This window comes from Desmodus rotundus, chromosome 8 (assembly GCF_022682495.2).
Source record: "Desmodus rotundus isolate HL8 chromosome 8, HLdesRot8A.1, whole genome shotgun sequence".
NCBI lineage: Eukaryota > Metazoa > Chordata > Mammalia > Chiroptera > Phyllostomidae > Desmodus > Desmodus rotundus.
The window spans coordinates 86,543,885-86,569,461 of record NC_071394.1 but is presented as its reverse complement, the minus strand read 5'-3'; the positions used below and the strand labels follow the sequence as shown (position 1 = coordinate 86,569,461).

The following is a 25,577-nucleotide window of genomic DNA, read 5'->3' as shown; positions in this document are numbered from 1 at the left end:
AGCCACTAAAGACTGAAAAGGAACAGTGAGAAGAACCAGGATTGTGGAGTCCTGGAAGTGAAGTAGAGAAAATGTTTCAAATGGAAGGAATTATCGACTGTGTTAGATGCTGCTAATAGGTCTAGTAAGATGAGGATTTGAGAATTGATTGTTGAATTTAGCACTGTACAAATTACTAGTGACATTGATGAGCAGTTTTGGTGGGGTGGTTGGGTGAAAGCTTTGTTGGAATGGGATTATAGAAGATAAAAGGAGAAAGTGGGATCAAGAATTTTTTAAGATGGTAAAAGAAGATGTGAACCAGCAGAAAAGAAATGGTGATGATTCAGAAAAAGCAGAGGGCTGCTAGAGAGAGGTCCTTGAGAAAGGTTTATGGGAATGCATACTAGTAACAGGAGGTCAAGCAGTTTGTATGAGTACAGATGCTGGTACAGATTTGGTGGAAGAAACTTGAAGTTTTTTCTGAATGCTTCCCTGTAAGATTTTTAGTAAAATATTAATCAACTGAGAATGAGTATGAAAGAAAGTGTTAGGGGCTAGGAGAAAGTTGAGATTGTTGCTAAAAGAATGAGAGTAAATGAACTTTAGAAACGTGACTGCCAGGTAGCATGAAGAGCTCATTTATTGTTCTTGGGTATGTATGTTAGATGAAACCAGATGTTGTGACTGTGTGTTTCTCTCCTTGCATGCCGGCACAGAGTAGGTGAAAAGTTATTTTACCAGGTTTTGGATTTGCCAAGTGTAGGTAACATAGAGCAGAGGAGTTGAGGATGGAAGACAGTGATGATATTAGTTGATCGTGGAATTTAAGATTGGTAAGGGGGAATACAAGGACAAGAAGAAGGTGGTAGGATCAACAAATTGTAGATCCCAGCAGAGTTAGAGAATTGTTGGGATATACGAGAAAGTTAGGATGGAAAACATAGGAGGTGATAGTCATGTGCAGTGCTTGGAATTGAGATTATGGAGGGATTGCAGTTATGAGTAGTTACACGGTCATTATAAGGTATCACTATGGGAATGTGTAACTGAGGTGTTGTGGAGGACCAGAGTATAGGAGCAGAGATGAAGGAAATGAGAGCTCAGATATTGGAAGAATAATCTATGTGGATATGAAAGCACTGATAATTAAGACAGGAGTTAGAGGGATGATGACCCACAAGCTAAGTTACTCAAAGAATAAGGGCCAGTAACCCATAGGTCTATAGATGCCTGTAAAGAAGAGAGGTAGTATGGGTGATGCAATGATGAGATTCAGTGCTGGAGTAGGATAGAGATGTCCTGTAAGAACTAGAATAAAAGTTCTTCTGTGTTCTTCATTATCCTGAATAAAGTAATAATTTCCAATTGTTGATAAAGCTTTCAAGTGAAGATTTGCAAAGGTTAAATGTTAGTTTCTTATGGATGCATTAACAAAATGGGAAGAAGTTTAGAAGCCTGTTTTATCACATTATATAAAGATAATTGTTGTTTTTCATGGGCTATTATAAAGAAAATATTTTTGGTGTCTTTAACAGATGGGAAATAAGACCAAGACTGGAAAATGCCCTTTTAGAACAAAGCAAACTGGATACATTCTAAAATCAACACAAAATACTTGTATCAGGAATGAGAAACTTTTGCAAAAGAAGAGGATTGGTTCAGAAACTTCTCTGGTAAAGGGTGAAAAAAATAGTATGGCTTTTTCACTCACTAAGGATTTATGCAAGGAGTATACTGATAAAGACTGTCTTCATATCCAGAAAGAGATTTCTCCTGCAACCCCTAATATACAGAAGACTAGAAACACCATAAATACGTCTGTAGTAGCTAAACAGAAGCCTTGCAGAAAACACATCACAGGTGAAAATATGAAGAGTAATATGGTGTGTCTAACACAAGACCAACTACAACAGATTTTGAAGACTGTAAACCAAGGAAATAGATCTATTTTACTGACTGAGAATGGAAAGGAGGAGGAAACAAGTAAGACTTTCTAAAGCTTTAATTAATATTAATTTCATTGATATGAAGTGTTTAGAATTTTCATTGGATTGTACATAACTGTGCCTCTTAAATTCTATTTTAACATGTAACAATGTTTAAAAATAATTATTTTTTTTAAAAAACATTCATATGCAGAATTACATTTATAATTATAATATGCCGTATTTTAAGGTTAATGGCCAGAATATTCTTCTCATGTACCATAGCCTTAAGAAACTCGAGTTTTCCTCAGGGGATCACTTCCACACCATTATCTTTGCCAGAAGAAAACATGTGGTGCAGAGTGACTCCAGGCAACTTGTTGACCTGTATCCTGAAATTAAACTGCCTCGGCTGGCCCACAAGCACATAAGTTAGAAATAAATGTTTATCTTCTCATGTTACAGGGGAAAAAAAGAAACCCAGTTTTCTGTGGATTCTGGAAAAGATGTTATTACAGAACACTATTATGCTTATTAGAATGTAGGAGACTTTACTTACATTAATATGTAGTGTTCCAAAAAATTACTATAGTATTTCTAGCAAAAATTGAGGGAACCTAACTATGAAGATTTGACTTGATTGCTGAAAATGTTGATTTTCTTGGCCCCCACATTTTGCTTCTCCTAATTCTCAACCCAGGCTTAGGATTGGCAGCACTATCTTTTTATAGGAAGGAGTAGTAGAATGTTACATGCCTTCTGTTTCACTAGTCATAGTTGTATTATGTTTTTAAAGTCATCTTGTTTCAGCTTTGAGCTAAGGAATTGTGAATATGAATAGAAATATTAAAATTTTGTGAGGCAGTAGTGAAATATTCAACAGATTAAAAGCGAAGTAACAGTTATGAGAAAGATGCCCCATTACCGGAGACTAGGTTGCTCTTACATATGTACTCCAAAGGTGTGGAGATGGAGTTATTTACCTTCTCTTGGCCTAGGTTTTTCTTTGTAAAATGAGAGAGCTAGATTTTGTCTTTAAGTCTAGAATTCTAGCTTAGAGAACAAATATAAAAACTTAGTAGGGATAATGAGAAAGAATATCAACAAAGTTAAAGGCAGAATTTGCCTAATCGTATAATGACCTGCATATTAGATATCTTTCTCTTCACTAGGAGAACTAGCACATTAAGGAACAATTAGAATAATTTTTGAGCCAAGTAGATGAGCCCCATATTTGGAATAGATATCATAAATAGCTGGGGCACAGAAACAGCGGTCCACGGTAAAGTTGTTCCCTGATTTCCCAGCTAAGTGAGAAAAATAAGGATGAGGTAATGAGTTTTTCATAAAGTAATTTGCTTTTATTCTCAATAAAGTGGTGAATTGTGTTTTCATCTATATTATTTGTAAAAGTGTGGTTGGCAGGAGTAGGTGGAGGTGTATTTTTTTGTTGTTGCTTATTATTTGACAAAGCAATTTGTATGGCTTTGGCCATACTGCTAGGCCTTTTTACCTTTGTTGCTCAGTTTCCTTTTTTGACAAAAAGGGATTTATACTACCCGCTGCTAGGACTGCTGTGAGAAGTAATTAATTAGGTAATGTGTAAGGTAGTGTTTTTTAAACTGTGTAGCAGTATGCCAAAATAAGGTATTGTAATAAATGTAATTTTAGTATTAATTTTAAAGTATGCATTTTACCTTCTAGGTCAGTACAGTCTACATTTAAACAGTATTCCTAATCAGCCAAAGGATGAGAACATTATGGAACTACTACAAAAAACTGAGTCTGTTTCATATGTCCAGGATGAAAATAAATCTGTTTTAAATAAAAATCAGGAGACATCTAAGCAGCCTGAGCAGAAAATTCCCATGTATGTAACTCATATCTGTTATTGTGGGGTCATCATATGAATATGGTTTTGCTTTTCCTTGACTTTCTTGTGATATACTTACTCTGAAGACTAAGAGCTAGTTAAAAGTTTATTAATATTCATCAAGTATGTTGTGTAGAAACTTATACTGTATTTTGCTGTGTATAAAGGGCACTTTTTTGACAAAATTTTTTAGGGAAAATTAAGAATACATGTTATACATGGGTATTATGATTACATACCATGGTTGTAATGGTGGGCATAATAATCCCGTGTATAATGTGCACAAAAATGTGGGTGTGCATTATACATGGTAAAATACAGTAATAAGGTTTCTGTTATTTTTTGTGTTTTGTCTCAGAGAGAATGTATGGAAACCAGCTGACATATTCAGTACGCTGGGGGAAAGAGAACATGATAGAAATTTGTTGGAAGCCAAAAAAGCCCAGTGGAGGAAAGAGCTTGGTAAGTAATTATTATGACTTTTATTATAGTTTAGTTGCTTTACGGAATATATATTGAGTATGAACTATATCTTTTAGTAAATGTTATCAAAAGTCTTTTTTATGATAGTTGCCATGTAGAGTAGTTCTCTGTAAAAGCATAAGATTTGTGGTTTCACATTCACTTAGATTGTATTTTTTTTTTTTTTGGCTCTCTGTGGTATGTACCAAAGCCAGAGGAGACCATTAATGTTGTCAGAATCATTCTGGAGCTCCTGGATCTCAAAGATTCCTAAACTTTTCTCATTTCTTGAGAATCTATTATCATATTTTTCCATTACAGAAATCCTGTGGGTTTAAAGAAGGGTTTTTTTTAAAAAAAAAAATAGAGAGCCCTGGCTGGTGTGGCTCAGTGGATTGAGTGCCAGCCTGTGAACCAAAGGGTCACTGGTTTGATTCCCAGTCAGGGCACATGCTTGGGTCGTGGGTCAGGTCCCCAGTAATAGGTGTGCAACTACACATTGATGTTTCTCTCCCTTTTTCTCTCCCTCCCTCCCCCCCTCTCTAAAAATAAATAAAAATCTTTAAAAAAAAATAGAGTTCATTTTTAAAATAATCGAAATGTTCTAATGGAGAATCATCAGTATTAGTATATTCCATACAAAAGCAAGCTTTATTGCTTTTCGTCAGCCTATAGATACCACACAATAGAAAATTCATAATTTCTGTTAGGGTGATAATAACTAAGAAACTCCCACTACTTCTCAGACTAGACTTAGCGTCCAGAGTTTGGAAAACACATGAAGTAACAGTTCTACTTTTTAGGAATAGCTGTACTAAGCATAAAGATGGACTTCACCCTGCTGTGAGGCAATCATGCTGGGACAGAACAGGTGATCTAGAAAAAGATAAGCAGAAGAAATAGGGAATGAAATGATATTGGAAGTGAAGGCAACAGAGGAATGAAGAAATTAAATATATAGTAGCAGAGTCAGCAGATTTGGAGATCTGATATGTATTTATAGCATAATTTCAGTTTTAAATATTTTCTTGCAATACAAATTTAGCTTATCAAAATGCAATACAAAACTTCTGAAGTAACTTGGAACCACTTTGAAATGACTGAGTGTTTTATGCTTTAATTATTATCTTAAAAACACAATTTACATTCTTTTACTCGATAATGTTAGAAAAACACATCTTTCTATGTTAAAGCTATGCTTTCATTCTTGGAATTTAAATTTATATATCTGAAGTTTTAAGAACTGTTGATTTGGGATCTTGTTTGTTTATATATGTCAGACACAAGATTTTATGTTTTTTACTTTTCCACAGTTATGAATAATAATGGCTTACACTTATTAAATGTTTATTTTGTGCTAGGCCCTATATTGAATTAGGCACTATTATCACTCTCTTTTGACAGAAAACCAAACAGGTTTAGAGGGGTGAATAACAGTTGGCCTGTAGTCACATAGCTGAGAAGTGGTTGAACTTGGATTTGATCCGTACAGTTCTCTTGAGTCCAGAGTTCTAGCTTTTAAGTCTCTTAGTAGTAATTGAACAAACATTACAGGAAAGTAGAACCTCAGAATAATTAGCATAATATATGTTGTTCTAAAAGAATTTCTCTTTATTGATAATTGTAATAAAACATTTTTACATTCATTTGTGCCCTACTTAAACTTGGTTCTGATTAAATGTTTTCTTTTATTCCATACCCCTTAAAATTCTTCTGTCTTGTGAGTTAATCTCCTCCCTACAAAACAGTTTTCATCTGTGTTGGAATGTGTACTCTTTAAGGTCATGATTTGCCCTGGCTGGTGTGGCTCAGTGCATTGAGTGCTAGCCTGCAAACCAAAGGGTCACTGGTTCGATTCTCAGTCAGGGCACACACCTGGGTTGCTGGCCAGGTCCCCAGTAGGGGGTGCTCGAGAGGCAACCACACATTGATGTTTCACTCCCTTTCTTTCTCCCTCCCTTCCTCTCTCTAAAAATAAAATCTTAAAAAGAAAAAAGAGGTCATGATTTGTTTACATGATTTTTTTTTACAGTTTTTGTACATTTTTTTAAAAAGGACATTATTTGCAGATGAACAGGTTGCTTTAAAGAAGAAGGAAAAAGAAGCTCCTGAAAAATGGCATAATCCTTGGAAAAAATCTGAAAGTGATAAAATAGTATGGGAAAAACTTCAAATTCTTGACCAGTCTAAGGTAAGAGTTTCAAAATCAAGCATTTATGGAATATAAATGGCTCAACCCACTGAGCCATACCAGCCAGGGCTTAACTGCTGTTTTTTAATGCTAAGCCATGTTCATATCATAAAGCTTATTTTTAAAGCATATGATTTTTTTTTAATTTTCATATATTTGAAAACACTGTTATTTTGAATTTATTTATGACCTCAACTAATCTCTGTTTGCATTCTTTAAATTGTCTTACTATATTAGTAGGTATGTGTAGAGGCCCCGGGCAACACCATTAGGCTCCTATAAAAGAACTCTGCAATTTTTTAGATGATTACAAAATTCTGTCACTGACCCTGTGGTATCCACCATAAGGTTATCAAGTCAAACATAAGTATGTACCAGGTGTCCCTCAGGCCTTGCTGTGGTGACCTTTAAATTTTGCCTGTTTTATGTAAGATGAAGAAAATGTGCCCTTGTTTTTCTATTTGTTTTTAGACTTTCACGAGTGTTTCCAGCATTCTGTCACAGTCTCCCAGTCAGGTAGCAGTGGTCCAGGCTGATGGTCACTCATTATCTAGAGCTGGTCAGATTTTAGAGGTGAGTCTTAAGTGTCATTACTTTGAATATATATATTTTTAGTACTGGATCACTGTGTAACCTATTTTTCTTGAAGAAGTGAGTGTAAGTACTTTTATTTTTAATTATCAGTTAATTTTTACTGAGTACATTGTGCTCCTTAAATTTAAAAAAAAGTTTTTTCTTTTTTACATATAATCCCTGCTTCCTAGTAAACGTTTACATGTTAGCAAATATATTCTGAAAATAAGTAGCCTAAAGGGATGATTCTGGTGGTAGACATTTTTATTCAGTATTGGTAGATTTTCTTAAAGAACCCCTCCAGATTAGACTGTTTGCATGGCTGTTTGTTCTGCTTCATACAGGGTTGACTTACCTACGTCAGTTTTGTAGTCTTGATAATTTTACATTAGCAAAAGGAATGAAGTCTGAATTATATTCCCACATTTCCAAAAGCACTTTGACTCTTAAAAGGCAATAAATTAGTTTTGATCATTTTGGGAAAATTTGTATTTCCAGGTGAAAATTTTAAATGTGTAAAGTTTAAAAGTTGATACATGTAGACACTCCTAAAAACTACTCTAAAACTATTCGCGAAGTTGGTGAGAATCAGCTTATTTACTTTTCAACATTAGAATTGAAGAATTGTTAATACTAAAAATATTAAGTATTTTCAGTTACCAAAATTTAGGTTGAAATGTTAGTATATCATTTAGTATTGTTTAATTTGCATGGTTTTTAGGTCATTTATTACCTGGGAGTAACCCATACTATGGTATGGGCAAATAAAGAATTAACGATTTGAGGTGACTTAATTTTTAAACAAAGAAATGATCATTTGTGTATATATATATATATATATATATATTTTTTTTTTTTAATGAAACCATGTGCCTTTTTTAATAATCCAAGAACTGTAAAGTATTTATATTTTGGAGTCAGAGATGAGGGTTGGGGGTGGGAGAAGGACTAGAAAGCAAACACACACTAAATCCAGGGCTGAACAACCAAAGGTTAATGTGTATGATTATCTGCTTATTGTTTTACTATTTAAATGCAGTTTTTATGTATTTGTGTATGAATGTGGTAAGACACTGGAAAGATGCTATTGAGGGAAAATGAACTGTGTTAAAAAAAATTCCCCTTCTTAAATTCCTGTAAGCAGTTGGTTTCAGAAATCCCAGCCATAGCCAGGACTACTTGAATATTAAGTTATGACTTCATTTAATTAAGGAAAGGAGAAGTTTGGTTGTAGGCAGAGTCGCCAAGATCAATTTTGTTAAAATGTGAGGGGTAATGCATATAAAGTGCTTAGAACAGTGACTGACAAATAACAAGTGCTTAATGAAGGTGTCGAACAAATTCAAAAAGAGTGTGGAGGCTTTGGCTAGAAATAAATGATCAAGATTTATTCAAGGGTCTTAGGCTTTGCAAACTGAAAACACTAGGCAAAACCCCAGAAGTGTTCCAAAGAAGAAAGGAAAGTTAAGAGTTCTTATACTAAAAATATTTTTGAGAAAATCAATTCTACATTTTTAGCCCTAGGATTGGTCCATGGTTATCAGTCAGGTGTCAGGTGGTCTGGATAGTATGGAGGATGGTGCTAGGAAGTTGGGTCACATCCAGTGGTCTGGATAGTGGATGTCAAGTGGTCTGTATATATGAGTCCTTGAGGGGGTAATTAGAGGGTTATCTGGAGGTCTGTATATCCAGGCATTGATGCAGGACTGGAAAGTTTTAAAGTTTAAGTTCTCATGCTAGTTAAAACAAGAATAGAATTGTTTCCTCATCCCTTAACCTACTTGATTTTAGTATTTTAGTAGTTTGACTATAGTGACTCTTATTTCTTCACTGTGTTCCTCCAAGATTTGTTGTAGTTATAGTCTACGAAGCAGGTCCATTTGGAACTGTGAGGCCGTTTAAGGTCAATTCTCTAACAGATTTCTTTCCTCTCTCTCCTTGATTCTTATTCTCCCTACCCAGTTGAATGACCCTGTATTCTCATCTCTATATTGTTTAACCAAACATTCTTTTACATAGTGTAGCTTAAAACTCCTTTTGTGTTTCTAAGAAATTTACCTACAGCCTCAGCCTTTTTGAGAATAACTTACCTGCATAAAACTTGTCTTTCCCTAATGACTACACCTCCCTGAGAAGTCTTTTAAGTGCAGAAAGTATATTCTAACGTACTCTCTAACATGAAGTAGAATGTGAGGCTGTCATTCTTCTCACTTCATATTGCTACCACCAAACCATAGCTCTTTGGTTGGCCAACAAAAGATTCCATTTTTCCTTTTTATTTTGTTTACCTTTTATTGTGTAAAATATATATAACATTTTTTTAATTTTAATCATTTTAATAATTAAAGTTCAGTGGCATTAACTATATTTATGTTGTCACACATCCATCACCACTGTCCATCTTCTGAATTTTTTTGTCATCCCAGATTGAAATTACCCATTAAACAATAACTCCCCATTTCTCTCTTTGCCTAGCCTCTGGCAATACCCATTCTACTTTGTGTCTCTGTGAATTTGAATTCTAGATATCTTTAAGTAGAATCACACAACATTCTTTTATGTCTGACTATTTCACTTAGCTTAATGTTTTTAGGGTTCCTCGAAACTGTAGCCTATATCAGAATTTCATTTCTTTTTAAGGCTGAAAAATATTCCATTGTATGTGTAATACTGCATTTTGTTTCCCCTTCCATTCAAATGCTGGTGGGTATTCAAGTTGTTACCACCTTTTCACTATCAGGAATAATGCTGCTGTAAACATTGGTATACATATAATCTCTGAGTCTCTGTTTTCAGTTCTTTTGGGTATATCCCTATAAGTGGAATTGCTAGATCATATGCTAATTTTATATGTTAAATGTTTACCCATTTTAATTTGGTGATTTTATGTTACTGTTTTTCACAGCTTCTACACCATTTTACATTCCTAAGCAATGCACAAGGGTTCTGATTTCTCCACATCCTCACCAACATTACTTTTCCTTTCTTCTAACCTTCCCTCCCCTCCTCTTCCCTCCCTTCCCCGTCCCCCTCCCCTTCCTTTCCTACTTGCCCTTCCCTTCCCCTCTCTTCCCCTCCCCTTCCCTTCTTTATATGTGCTATATGTTAATTCCTTATCCAATATGTGATTGCAGATATTTTCTCCCACTTGTGGGTTGACTTTTTACTCACTTGATGGTGTCCTTTGAGGCATAAAAGTTTTTAAATTTGATGATGTACATTTTATCTCTTTTTCCCTTTGCTGCCTGTGATTTTGGTGTCATAGCCAAGAAATCACTGCCAAATCTAATATCAGGGGCTTTTTCCCCTATGTTTTCTTGTTAACAGTTTTTTATGTCTAGGTCTTTGATTCCTTTTAAGTTAATTTTTGTCTGTGGTATAAGGTAAGAGTCCAACTTCATTCCTTTGCATATGGATGTCCAGTTTTCCCAGCATCATTTCTAGAAAATACTGTACTTTCCCCATTGAATAGTCTTGATACCATTGTAGAAAATCATTTGACTATGTATGTGAGGGCTTATTTCTGGGCTCTCCAATCTGTTCTATTCTGTACATCTATCTGTCTATGCCACTGTCTTAACTGTTTTGTTACCATGCCTTTGCAGTTAGTTTTGTAACCAGAAAGTGTGAGTCCTAAAATTTTGATCTTCTTTTTCAATATTGTTTAAGCTATTGAGGGTCCCTTGAAATTCCATATGAATTTTAAGGATGAATCTTTGTATTTCTGCAAAAAACTGTGAGACTTTCATAAAGGTTGCATTGAAAATACAGATTGATTTAGGTAATCTTGACAATGCTAAGTGTTGCAGTTCATGAATACATTATATCTTTCCATTTATATGTCTTCTTTAATTTCCTTCAGTAATGTTTTGTGTTTTTCAAGATACATGTATCTTGCTTACTTACTCCTAAATATTTTATTCTTTTTGATGCTGTTATACTCCTACATGGATTTGTTTTCATATTTCCTTTCCCAGATATGTGGCTTATTTTTCTGTGTTGCATTGTTCGTGCAACTTTGTTGGATTTGTTTATTCTAAGTTGTATCCTACAATTTTGCTGAATTTGTTTATTCTAAGAGGTTGTGTGTGTGTCTGTGTGTGTGTAATCTTGAGAGTGGTGGTCATTGTGTGGCATGTGAGTTTGATGTGAATCTTTCAAATTGTTTTGTTAATGGGTGGATACATATATATTGATCAGCATTAAAGCCAAGAAATTCATATATGTGTGATCATAACTGACCACATATGTATATCTTCTCCTTTCTGACTTTTCAGCTCACTTGAAAATATTATGTAATATTTCTCACATGCAAAAGGATATAAAAGACAATACAAAACACATCTCTATCCATGTCATGAACCAGGAAGAGCACATTATATCATATAGTTCAGAGTTCAGCAAGAATTTCTGTGGATTTATGTCACTAATGGGACAAGAGTTTTTAAAAATAGTAGGTCATACAACCCAGTACAGTAAAAATGGAATACCTAGAACTTTTATGTTCTTATTGTCAGGTTACTTTAGCATCCTGGGAATAGTGTTTGTGGATTATGAGGTCCACCCCACAGTAGAACTGGAATGTGACTAAGTTGTAACCCAGTCCCATTCCACTGATGGCTTTATTTCAGAAGAAATAAATAATAGCAGCGTAGCCAAAATGAGTCAGGCCTGCCTAAAGCTTCCTTTTATCTCTATACTGGACAGTCTAGGAACCCTATCTTAGTCCCTCAAAACTGGACTCTATATTGAAAACTTGGTGGGTCTCTTGCCAGAAAGATTAATAGTTAAATTCATTAAGGAAATAGAATTGTTTGAAGGCCTCCTAGTCAAGAAATATACTAGCCACTTCACATATCTGTGCATCTGGTTTTAGAATAAGATGCAGAATTTACTAATACCTAATCAGGTAGAGGAGAGCACCAAGACTAACTTGTGCATCCTAACTACCCATAACAGTAGACCTAGAGAAATCACTGTTTAAGGAGGGGTAAACAGGGAAAAAATGGAGACTCTGAAAATTCTCAGCACTAGAGGGGTATACCAGCTAAGTACTCAGAGGAAAATCTCTCATTAGAAATATGTCCTATTTGTGAAGCAGGACATTTTTAAAGAAAACACTGACTTTGCTTTTATTTATTCATGTCTTACTCCACAAAGGACTTGAAGTTGTTCAGGAAATTCTTGTACAAGAATAGGCCCAAGATAAGAGAGTAGAATAAAACTAAGAATACAATAGCAGGAAAGTAAAAAGATTTGGTAATGAAATAAATTGAAATCACAGTGAGGAAGAAGAAGAATTCACACTGGGGACATTCTCTGAATACAAGAAGAATTTTTTTAAAAAGATACAAAGTCTGGCATAAAATATACTACAAATAGCTGAATAAAGTACAACCTTGAGTGATAGATTTCTCCAAAGAAGAAAACAAATAGATAAGAGCACTAATAATGTATCAGAGAAAAAACTTTCTAGACTGGAAAGAAAAATTAGGTTAAATGATTTAAAAGAGGCTGATTTGAAGACATCCTAGTAAGTGAACAAATTTCAGGAAATATAGACTTCTTCAAGTATTTAAACACAAGAAGGCAAGGAACAAGAATCAAGTTAACCTTAGTTTTCTTCTGTATAGATAATAGAGCAATATTTATAAAGGTTTACTAAAGACTGGGACTAGAAAATTTAATGCCTAAACATACTTACCTGTAAAGGGAACATAAAGGTAGACCTGTAAGAATTTATAAAGTATTCCTCTCCAGGATCTTTCCCTGATATTTTTTTGTTGTTTAAAGAAAAGTTTTTAAAGGGTATTTTAGGGTCAGAAAAGTGAATCAAAACTAAAACACAATTAACAAGAAATTCGTGGTTAAAAAAAAAACAGGAATATGGAGCTGACATAGTGTATCTAAGACATTGCAAAACCAGACAGGTAAATTGCTGAATAATACATATAACTATATCTATGTTTTTTAAATGTATCTTATTGATTATGCTATTTCAGTTGGCCTAATTTTTTCCCCCTTTACCCTCCTCCACCTGGTACCCTCCATTCCCTCTGGCAGTACCGCCCCCCACTTTAGTTCATGTCTGTGGGCCATGCATATAAGTCCTTCAGCTACTTCATTTCCTATACTGTTTTTAACATCCTTCTGGCTATTCTGTGCCTACCAATTTGTACTCCTTAATCCTTGAACCTTCTCTCATTCTCTCCCTATCCCCCCCCAATTGATAACCCTCCAAATGATCTCCATATCTATGATTCTGTTTCTGTTCTGTTTGTTTGCTTACTTTGTTTTCTGGATTGATTCAATTGTTGATGGTTGTGATTTTATTGCCAGTTTTGCTTTGTGGGAGGACACCCGACAAACTGAGAGACACTGATTAGAATTATTGCCATTTTTATATTCATAGTTTTTATCTTTTTCTTAAGTAAGTCCCTTTAACATTTCATATAATAATGGCTTGATAATGAACTCCTTTAGTTTTACCTTCTCTGGGAAGCACTTTATCTGCCCTTCCATTGTAAATAATAGCTTTGCTGGATAGAGTAATCTAGGTTGTAGGTCCTTGCTTTTTATCACTTTGAATACTTCTTGCCAGCCCCTTCTAGCCTGAAAATTTTATTTTGAGAAATCAGCTGACAGTCTTATGGGAATTCCTTTGTAGGTAACTCTCTGCTTTTCTCTTGCTGCCTTTAAGATTCTCTGTTTAGGACTTCTGGCCAAGATGGAGGAGTATGTAGGTACGCTTTGCTTTCTTGCATATCTATATATACCTCCATCTTGAGTAAACCAAAAGGACAACAGCCAATGTAAAAACAAAAAAACAACCAGAACTGCCAAAAAATCAAACTGTATGGAACTCCAACAAACAAGGAGTTAGAGAAGAAGCATTCATCCAGACTGGTAGGAGGGGTGGAGATGGGCAGCCGTTGTGGAGCAGACACATGGCAAGGTGGTGGCTGCTGGATAGGAAGGTCCCACATTCACATGCAGATAAACAAGGACCAATGACTGGGGAGCGAGGCAGACCACCCAACCCAGGCTTGCAGTGCAGGGAAATAAAACCTCAAAACCTCTGGCTTTAAAACCTGTGGGGGTTATAGGGGTGGGAGAAACTCCCAGTTTCATGGGAAAGTCCATTGGAGAGACACACAGGGTCCTAGAACGTACACAAACACACCCATCCAGGAATAAGCACCAGAAGAGCCCAATTCACTTGTGAGTAACTGGGGAAGTGACTGAAAGTGAGATGAGAGCTGAGCAAGTGGCATTGTTCCCTCTCTGACCCCTCCTCTACAACACAGCTATGTGGATTGCCCTGCCCTGCAAATACTTAAAGCTCCGTCCCTTACAACATAACAGGCATGCTGAGACCAAAGAAATATGGCCTAAATGAAAGAACAGATCAAAGCTCCAGAAAAAATACAACTAAGCTGTGAAAAGATAGCCAACCTATCAGATGGACAGTTCAAAACACTGGTAATCAGGATGCTCACAGAAATGATTGAGTAAGGATGCAAAATAAAGAAGTGAAGGCTATACAAAGTGAAATAAAGGAAAATATACAGGGAACCAACAGTGAAGAGAAGGAAACTGGCACTCAAATCAACATTTGGAACAGAAGAAAGAAATAAACATTCAACCGAAACAGAATAAAGAATCAAGAATTCAAAAAACTGAGGCAAAGCTTAGGAACCTCTGAGACAACTTTAAATATTCCAACATCTGAATCACAGGAGTGTCAGAAGGAGAAGAGGAAGAACAAAAAATTGAAAACTTATTTGAGCAAATAATGAAGGAGAACTTCCCTAATCTGGCATAGGGCATAGACTTCAAGGAAGCTCAGAGAGTCCCCAAAAAGTTGTACCCAAGGAAGCACACACCAAGGCACATCATAATTACATTGCCCAAGATTGAAGATAAGGAGAGAATCTTAAAAACAGAGAGAAAAGGAGACAGTTACCTTACAAAGGAGTTCCCATAAATCTAGCAGCTGATTTCTCAAAAGAAACCTTGCAGGCAAGAAGGGGCTGGAAAGAAGTATTCAAAGTCATGAAAGGTGAGGATCTACATCCAGGATTACTCTATCCAGCAAAGCTATCATTTACAACGGAAGGGCAGATAAATTACTTCCCAGATAAGGTAAAGTTTAAGGAGTTCATTATCACCAAGCCCTTATTACATGAAATGTTAAAGAGACTTGTGTAAGAGAAAGATCAAAACTACAGACAGTAAAGTGACAACAAAGTCACAATTATCCACAACTGAACCTAAAAAACAAAAACTAAGCAAACAACTAGAACAGGAACAGAATCACAGAAATAGAAATCACATGGAGGGTTATCATTGGGGAGGTGGAGAGGGAGAAGGGGGGAAATGCTGCAGGGAATAAGAAGCATAAGTGGTAGATACAAAATAGGGGGGGGTGGTTTAAAAGTAGTATAGGAAAGGAAAAAGCCAAAGAACTTACATGTACGACCCAAGGACATGAACTAAGGCGGGGGAGAGGCATACAGGGCAGAGGGGGATAAAGGGAAGGAAAAAAATGGTATAACTGTAATAGTATAATCAATAAAATATACTTAACAAATGAATTGTTTGAGTTCTTGCTAATTTACTACCCGTCCCTCCTCCACACTCCCCATTTCCTTAAAACAAATAGTTTACCACCCTACATTTACTATAACTCAGATCTCTGTTTTGGCTGTATTTTGGAGTAAAATCTTGGGCATTCTTTCCTTAAATTACAGTTCTTGGGAGGAATTGGAAAAATCAGATAAACACTTCCCTTCCTGCTCCTCACTCACCTGGCTGGTGACTTGCAATCTAAGGAAGGTTTCCAAAAAAGAAACTGACCTAAGGAATTGTTTTGAAGGTTAGGGAGTGACTGTCGTTTAATGCATAAAGTTTCCATCCTCTAAGGAACGAATAAAAAATTGGAAAATCATATTTAGAAAACATGTTAAAAGGAAAAAATGACATATGGAAAATAATTTCCAAGGTGATATGAGAATAAACAAATACATTCAGTATAGGCAGCTCAAATGAGAGGGGGAAATTGGAAAGAGGAAATATTTGAAAAAGCAATTGAGATTAATTTCCCAGAATGAAAAAAAAAAGACCTCAGATTCAAAGGGCCAAACAGAATAAGAAAAATCCTACTTCCACATACTAAACTGAAATTTGAGAATATGAAAGACAGAAAAATTCTAAAAACCTGCAAAAAGAAAGCAGTCTATATATAAAAGAACAGGGATGAACTTCACATATTTCTCTTTATCTCTCTCTCTCTTTTTTTTGACATTTTTAAACTGCAGCACTGGGTACAAGATAACTGGTTATATTTCAAAGTATTACAATGGAAAATAACTTTAAAAATTAGAATTTAATATCTAGCCAGATTATTGTTTAAATAAGAGTAGATAACAAAATATCCTCAGACATTCAAGTCCTCTGAAGATTTTTATAAAACGGCTACATTGAACCAACAGCAATCCTGAGAAAGAAGAACAAAGTTGGAGGAATCATGCTGTCTGATATCAAACTATACCATAAGGCCATAGAAATCAAAACAGTATGTTACTGGCATAAAAACAGTCATGTAGATAAATAAAACAGAATAGAGAGCTCAGAAATAAACCCATACCTTTACAGTCAATTATATTTGAGAAAGGAGGCAAAAACATACAGCAGGGTAAAGATAGCCTATTCAATAAATGATTTGGGGAAAACTGGACAGATATGTGCCAAAAAATGAAACTAGACCACCTTCTTATGTCACACACAAGAATAAACAAAATGGTTGAAAGTCTTAAATATTAGACTTAAAATCATAGAAGAAAACATAGGCAGTAGAATCTCAGGTATTGTTTGCAGCAGTATTTTTTCTGATATGGCACGTTGGTCAAGGAAAACAGAAGACCAAATAAGTGGGGCTACATAAAACTAAAAAGCTTTGAACAGCAAAGAAACCATCAACAAAATGAAAAGAAAACCAACTAAATGGAAGAACATGTCCGCCAATTACACATCTGATAAGGGTTTAATATCCAAATTTAATAAATAACTTGCAAAGCTCAACACCAAACAAAAAAATCCAGCTAAAAAAATTGGCAGAGGACCTGAATAGACACTTCTCCAAAAAAGGACATACAAATGGCCGATAGACATGAAAAGATGCTTAATGTCACTAATCAGAGAAATGTAAATTAAAGCCACAGTGAGATATCACCTCACACCTGTCAGAATGGCTATCATCAAATCAACAAACAAGTGCTGGAAAGGATGTGGTGAAAGGGAACCCTTGTGCACTGTCAGTGGGAACGCACATTGCTGCAGCCACTGTGGAAAGCAGTATGGAGTTACCTCAAAAAAAAATTAAAAAGGGAACTGCTTTATAAGCCAGTGATTCCACTTCTGGGAATATATCTGAAAAAAGCCAAAACAGTAATTCAAAAGAATATATATCAAGACTGATAAAGAAGAAAAAATTAAGTCTGAAAATGCAATGATTGTAGGTAGAAAGTAAATTATTAGTGAGTATCATGCCAATATTTGTGAAACTTCGATGAAATGGATAAATTACTGTAGAAGTAACAGGAACCAACTTAAAAAGAAAAAAACTTGAATACTCTTGTAACTGTTAAAGTACATGTAGGTCTAGTTTAAAAAGTTTTCCCACAAAGTGAACAAAATGCCCACATGGTTTCACTGATAATTTCTACCAATAAGTCCCTAATTTAAAAGACTGGTATATACTTGATATTGAAGCCAGAAAAATAAATAACAAAAGGAAAAATAGGCTTATTTCTTTCATGCATACACACAAAAATCCTAAAGAAAACATTAGCAAGTGAAATTCAATAATATATATCATGAGTTAGATAAATTTATGCTAAGTAGTTAAGGACATTTTAAGAATCCACAAATGGGAGCTTCCAGCCAAGATGGAGGCGTAGGTAGACACACTGTGCCTCCTCGCACAACCAAAAGAAGGATGACAACAATTTAAAAACAAAAAACAACCAGAACTGACAGAAAATCAAACTCTATGGAAGTCTGACAACCAAGGAGATAAAGAAGAAACATTCATCCAGACCAGTAGGAGGGGCAGAGACGGGCAGCCGGGGCGGAGAGGACTCCTGGCAGGGCAGGGACTGGTGGAGCCGGCAAGGTGGCGGATTGTGGAACCGGCAGGCAGTGCGTCAGCTAGCAGACCCCACAACCCCACATTCGCGCGCATAGATAGACCGGGAGGAATGGCGGGGGAGCGAAGCAGACCTCGCAACCCAGGGCTCCAGCACAGGGCAATAAAGCCTCAAACCTCTGATTGAAAACACCCGTGAGGGTTGAGGCGGCAGCAGGAGAAACTCCCGGCCTCACAGGAGACGTTGTCAGAGAGACCCACAGGGGCCTAGAGCATGCACAGGCCCACCCACTCGGGAATCAGCACCAGAGGGGCCCAGTTTGATTGTGGGTAGCAGAGGGAGTGACTGAAGTCTGGCAGAGAGTGGAGCGGGCGCCATTGCTCCCTCTCGGCCCCTCCCCCACGTACAGCATCACAGTGCAGTGACCAGCGTTACCCTGCCCTGGTGAACACCTAAGGCTCCTCCCCTTCACATAACAGGTGCACCAAGACCAAAAAAAAAAAAAATGGCCCAAATGAAAGAACAGTTCAAAGCTCCAGAAATAATACAACTAAGCAACAAAGAGATAGCCAACCTATCAGATGCACAGTTCAAAACACTGGTAATCAGGAAGCTCACAGAATTGGTTGAATTTGGTCACAAATTAGATGAAAAAATGAAGCCTATGCTAAGAGAAACAAAAGAAAATGTACAGGGAACCAATAGTGATGAGAAGGAAACTGGGACTCAAATCAATGGTGTGGACCAGAAGGAAGAAAGAAACATTCAACCAGAAAAGAATGAAGAAACAAGAATTCGGAAAAATGAGGAGAGGCTTAGGAACCTCCAGGACATCTTGAAATGTTCCAACATCCGAATTACAGGGGTGCCAGAAGGAGAAGAGGAAGAACAAAAAATTGAACACTTATTTGAACAAATAATCAAGGAGAACTTCCCTAATCTGGCAAAGGAAATAGACTTCCAGGGAGTCCAGGAAGCTCAGAGAGTCCCAAAGAAGCTGGACCCAAGGAGCAACACACCAAGGCACATCATAATTACATTACTCAAGATTAAGCAGAAGGAGAGATTCTGAGAAGCATCAAGAGAAAAGGACACAAGTGCCTACAAAGGAGTTGCCATAAGACTGTCAGCTGATTTCTCAAAAGAGACCTTACAGGAAAGAAGGGGCTGGCAAGAAGTATTCCAAGTCATGAAAGGCAAGGACCTACATCCAAGATTACTGTATCCAGCAAAGCTATCATTTAGAATGGAAGGGAAGATAAAGTGCTTCTCAGATAAGGTCAAGTTCAAGGAGTTCATCATCACCAGGCCCTTATTACATAAAATGTTAAAGGGAGTTACCTAAGAAAAAGAAGATAAACAATATGAACAGTAGAAATGACAGCAAACTCACAGTTATTAACAACCACACCTAAAACCAAAACAAAAGCAAACTAAGCAACCAACTAGAACAGGAACAGAACCACGGAAATGGAGATCACATGGAGGGTTATCAATAGGGGAGTGGGAGGTGGAGAGAGGGGGGGAAAGGTACAGAGAATAAGTAGCATAAATGATAGGTGGAAAATAGACAGGGGGAGGGTAAGAATAATATAGGAAAGGTAGAAGCCAAAGAACATACATGTATGACCCATGGACATGAACTATAGCAGGGGGATATGGGAGGGAGGGGCTGGGCAGGATGGAGTGGAATGAAGCGGGGCAATGGGACAACTGTAATAGCATAATCAATAAATATATATTTTTAAAAAAGAATCCACAAATGTACCTTTTAACACAATGAAAGAAAACATCTCACCAGTCTGCATTCCCACCAACAGTGCACTAGGGTTCCCTTTTCTCCGCATCCTCTCCAACATTTGTTTGTGGATTTCTTTATGTTGGCCACTCTGACTGGTGTGAGATGGTACCTTATTGTGGTTTTAATGTACATCTCTCTCTAATAGCTAGTGATACTGAGCATCTTTTCATATGTCTCTGGGCCCTCTGTATGTCTTCCTTGGAGAAGTGTCTGTTCAAGTCCTTTGCCCATTTTTTAATTGGGTTGTTTGTCTTCCTGGAGTGCAGTCGTGTGAGTTCTTTATATATTTTGGAGATCGGGCCCTTGCCTGAGGTATCATTAGCAAATATGTTTTCCCATACTGTTGCTTCTCTTTTTAGTTTAATGTTGTTTTCTTTAGCCGTGCAGAAGCTTTACAGGAACTACTATAAAGGACACATGGACAAAATCAAGGGGGAGGGTGGGGGAGAGAGGTGGGTTCAGCTGGGGTGGGGTGGAGGGATAGGGAGAAAAGGCATACAACTGTAATTGATAACAATAAAATTTTTTTAAAATCTCAGTAGATGCAGAAAAAGCATGTGATCAAATTCAATACCAGTTCATTAAGGAAAATGCCTCTGAAAATTAGACTAGAAGGGATTGCCAATTTAATATTAAAACCAAAAATCCCAGAACATCATCTTAACTGAGAAATTTTTAGTGTTTCACTTAAAATTTAAAACGAAATAAAATGCCCACATTATTACTATTTGTTACTAGTGGTCCTACTCAGTATAGCAAGACAGGGAGAAGAAATCAAAAGTCAAAAGAAATGGAATGGAAAAGATAAAATTGTAATGATTTATCATTTATATAGAAAATCCAAAGAATCTATGGACAAAATATCAGATATTAAAAGTGAGAATCAGTAATTTGCTAATTCATAAAGTCTCAACAAATTTCATAGGCCCAGATTACATAAAATATGTTGTCACAGTGGAATCACACTAAATATCAGTAACAAATGGTAAAATTCCTTGTGTTTGCTATTTAACCAATATACTTCTAAGTCAGCAATTTTCAATCTTTTCCATCTCATGGCACACATAAACTAATTACTGAAATTCTGCAACACACCAAAAAAATATATTTTTTGCTAATCTGACAAAAAAAATAGGTATAATTTTCATTCATTCATACCAGATGGCTATTCTTGTATTGGCTGTTGTCATTTTATTTGACAGTCTAAGGGAAGAGATGTCAACATCCCTGACTAAACAGTCAGATATTACATGTTTTAAAAATTCCTGCACACCAGTGTGCCTGTTGTGGAACACCAGTTAAAAATCACTATTATAGGCCCTGGCCAGATGGCTCAGTTGGTTAGAGTGTCATCCCAATAGTCCAAAGTTGTAAGTTCAGTCCCCAGTCAGGGCACATATAGTAATAAGCCAATGAGTGCATAAATAAATGGAACAAGTCAATGTTTTTCTCTATTCCTTCCTCTAAAAATTAATAATTTTTTAAGAAAATCACCATTCTAAGTGAAATATATAAAAACAACTAGAAAATATTTTGAACTGAGTGATAATGATGAAATTATATATCAAAACACATGGGCTTCCTGTACTTAGAGGAAAATTTTTAGACTTAAATGCATTTCTTGGAAGAGAAAGACTGAAAACAAGACAGCAATAATCTAAGTATTCATTTCAAGAAGTTAGAGCAAGAACAGGAAAAATTGAACCCAAAGGAAGTCGAAGGAAAGACATAATAAGATTAGTGTGGCTATCAATAAAATTGGAAACGTGCAACAGACAGAAGAAAGCCAGAAGTTCTTTACAAAGCTGTATAAATTGATAAAGTCCTTGCACAACTGGCAATTAAAAACGAGACATCAGTAAAGAGTCTATGGTCATTAAAAAGATGAGTATATTATGAACTTTTGCCAATGCATTAGAGAATTTAGCTGAAAAATTGACAAGTTATTAGAGAAATTACTAAAGTTGATACAAGAAATAGGAAATCTGAATGAATCTAAATTTATTAAAGATACAGAACTCATTAAAAACCTCATAAAGTGAACTCCAGGCCAGGTGTGTTTATTCCAGACAAGGTAGAAAGCAAAACTTTTCCAAGGTTCTTTATGAGGGAAGTATAAATAAATAAACACCTGATAACCAAAGCTAACAAGATAAATATTTTTGATAACAAAACCTGACGGTACAATACAAGAAAGAAAAATGTTAAAAATTCATCATGATCAGTTGGGTTTATTTCAGGAACACAAGCTAGGTTTAACATTCAGAATTTGATGTTATATTTATAGAAGTAATAGGGAAATTTAATCAAAAGGGCTGGATATAAAATTAATACATGTGTACTGGCACAAAACCAAAATCTGGCATAAACGGAAAAAAGGTGATAAGCAATCCCCTTAATCAGAAGTTCTGCTCTTTGGATATTACTGTTAGATTATAAAACACAGAGAAGTAAAAATTACCTATCTAATAAAGGACTTACATTTAGAATATATCTTTTAAAAAAAACAAAACCCAAGGATAAGAAAAACTCACTTTTTAAAAATAAGCAAAAGATTTTGAACAGACATGGCTCCAAAGAGGATATATGGCAAACAAGCACATACCTCTAGTCCTGGTTCCAGAGGATTTTAAAGTAATTTTCAAGTTTAAAAAATGATTTCAGCTCTTTGTTTATGCTCTTACTCTTGGAAGATCCTGTTTTCTCTAGCTCAGTGTCCTGAGGCTGACCACCCACTACCCACACAAATGCCTTTTCTGCCTGATGAGTGGACACGATAGGTAGGTGGATAGTGTCTAGAATGAGGAGGCTTTTGGTGGATGGGCTGGCAGGCAGCGCTATCGTGGATCATGGCAAAGTCACCACTAAGTGACTTTTTTCCAAAGCTGCATTTTAATAAACAGCTTTAAGGGAAGAATGAAATGAAACAGAACCAGGTATTTAATGTAGTGAACCATTTGCAAACCCCTCTATTTTCAGTTCTGATTTAACAGCTGACATTCATACAACATTTGTGTTAGAAGTAAGGATTAGTGTTTCCTAACATAGAATGAGTTTAAAGTAGCTAAAGAATTATATTAGGACCCTGTAACATGTCAGGACCTGTTTGTGAGGAAGGGTATAGGGAATACCAATGAAAATAAATTTTTGGTTAAGGCAGTCACTTGAGAACAGAATAGGCTGAACATGGATATTTTAAAAAGGAGATTTTACACAGGAGAAGGGAAGTCTCGGGTCAATAATATGAGGGAGATAAAGTGAAAGTTTGAGTGAGCCCGGGGGAAAAGGGTTCTTAATTTAGGGATGAATTAATGGAAGGGAGGTGCTAGGTGTAGCCAAATCACATTTGTTACAGTGTGTCTTGCATTCCCATTTGCCTTAGCTTAAACTGAATGAGCTCAGTAGCCAAAAGGGAGATTTCGTTCCACCTCCCACTTCTCCCTAACCTCCCAAATCCTTATACTTTCATTCCTCTAACTGAATGCACATTGGGGAAACTTAGGAGAAAGAAAGTAAAAGGTTTCTTAGACATTCCTGCAGAGCTTTATACGGCTGCCTGCCTGCCACTGAAGGTTTCCAGCACCATAAAGGCCTGGATCTTCTTTCTCCTTTGCCTGACCAGGGGATCTTGGCAGCCCCTCAGCAGGGAGCCCTGCCTGATGAGACATAGGTTGTAAAGGAAACGGTGTGTGAGGTGTCTGAGGTACTCATGAGAGCCAGCCCCATCCAGGTGGAAGTAGAAGTTGATGAAAGTGCTGAGGAAGAGGTGGTGGCTGAAAACCCGAGTCAGAACCACCACTGCAAACATGGTGGGGTGTGACAGCTGGATGAGAACAACACCCCCATGTGCATGTGCCACGACCCTACCAGCTGCCCTGTCCCAATTGCTGAGTTTCAGAAGGTGTGCAGCAATGCCAACAAGACCTTTGACCTGTCCTGCAACTTCTTTGCCACCAACAAGTGCAACCTGGAGGGCACCAAGAAGAGCCACAAACTCCACCTGGATTACATTAGCCCCTGCAAATATATCCTCACCCCGCCACCTGGACTTCAAGCTGACAGAATCCCCTCTGCACATGGGGGACTGGCTCAGGAACATCCTGGTCACTCCGTGTGAAAAGGATGAGGGCAGCAACCTTCTAACCAAGAAGCAGAGCTGCGTGTGAAGAAGATCCATGAGAGCAGAAGTGCCTGGAGTCTGGAGAACACGCCATGTTGCTGCTGGCCCAGGACTTCAAGAAGAACTACAACGTGTACATCTTCTTTGTGTTCTGGCATTTGGCCAGCTCAACCAGCACCCCACTGACAGGTACCTGTCCCATACTAAGCTGGTCCCACTGTTCGAGCCTCTCATCCTGATGGAGCACTTGCGCCACCTGCTTTTTTGAGATCTGTGTCCTGGACAACAAGAAGTACATCACTCTGGATGAGTGGGCCAGCTGCTTTGGCATCAGAGAGCAGGATAGTGACAAGTACAGATATCTCGTGATCTAAATCCACGCTTGCTTCGGCAGTACCGGATTCTGTCTCTTTAACCTTTCCCTTTGTATTTTAAACCTCAAATGTTTAAAATGTTTGCATGGTTTGTTATTCTGCCTGGGGGCAAGGTGCTAATACAGATTTCTAAAAATGAGCACATCAATGGTGCTAAAAATGGAAATGGTACCCAAGTCATGATATCTTAGATAAAACTTGTCCCCTTGCTCGCCCACTAATAGTCCCATTTTTTTCTGGTCATTTGAAGCACTGGCTGTCTTAGTGGCAAATGGGTGGGAACTTTGATCTGCTCACATCTGCCTTCAACACATACAGCATCTCAGATTTGCTCTCTGTTTCTCTGTTTCAAACTAATGCTTACCAAGTGAGACGTTTGCGTTAATTTTATTTCAGGGTGTTGACTGCAGGTGGGGGTCTTTCCTGTGTGGCCTGAAGGTGGACAGAGGGAAATAACAGACATGTGAGGTTGGCAAGAATGCTTCTGGGACTAGAGGACTAGTGGTTGGAGAAATTTCTGGAAAACCCCAAAACCAGAACAGCAGATAACTAGTCGTGTTTGCCTGGGGCTGAACTGAAAGAACATGAGGGTGTGTTATGAAACTATGTAAGCTCTCACTTAAACCCAGTTCTTCACCATTTTTCCCCTCTGCTAGGGCAAATTTTTTCACCTTAGGCTGTTGGTCAAACTTTTGGGAGCAGGGGACCATCAGTTCTCTAGAATCCACAAAGCCTTGTGGGTTAGGGGTGTGTGGCGTTGAATCACCACATACTACAGGGCTTCTCCTCTCCTATCTTTGGGACAGGCAGACTGGGAAGGTGTTTCAGCCAGGAAAGCCAAAATCAAGAGTGAGGTGTAAAAAGTTGTGAGACAGAAAAAGGAGTTAATGAATTGGTTTTGTTTTCTGAGTTTTTTGGGTTTTTTGTTTCTTTGTTTCGGATGGCTGTCATGAGGATTCTTTCCCTTGGTGTCTAGCATGTTCCTCCTTTTCTTCCCTTCCCCCTTTTCCTTCTATTAATCAAGAGAAACTTCAAAGTCAATGGGATGGTCAGATCTCATAGGCTGAGAACTTGTTCCCATCCAAGCGTTTAATGAAAAAGCTGCTTACTAATCATGCAAACTCTC

At 37.0% G+C, this 25,577-nt stretch overlaps 1 protein-coding gene and 1 pseudogene across 8 annotated transcripts in view; both read left to right on the top strand.

Annotated features, from left to right (window-relative positions):
* CCDC66 (coiled-coil domain containing 66) overlaps positions 1-25,577 on the top strand; it is a 62,946-nt gene that overhangs the window by 4,760 nt on the left and 32,609 nt on the right. For 6 of the 8 annotated variants that reach the window (XM_045192397.2, XM_024556520.3, XM_024556522.3 and 3 more), the window contains 5 exons: positions 1,518-1,965; positions 3,612-3,777; positions 4,139-4,242; positions 6,312-6,433; positions 6,905-7,006. In XM_045192397.2, coding sequence (XP_045048332.2) covers positions 1,518-1,965; positions 3,612-3,777; positions 4,139-4,242; positions 6,312-6,433; positions 6,905-7,006 — 942 coding nt within the window. Of the gene's footprint in view, positions 1-1,517; positions 1,966-3,611; positions 3,778-4,138; positions 4,243-6,274; positions 6,434-6,904; positions 7,007-25,577 lie in introns of those variants that run through there. The other 2 variants (XM_024556521.3, XM_053930324.1) reach the window with 2 other exon arrangements.
* Positions 21,433-24,642, top strand: LOC112301043 (SPARC pseudogene; annotated as a pseudogene).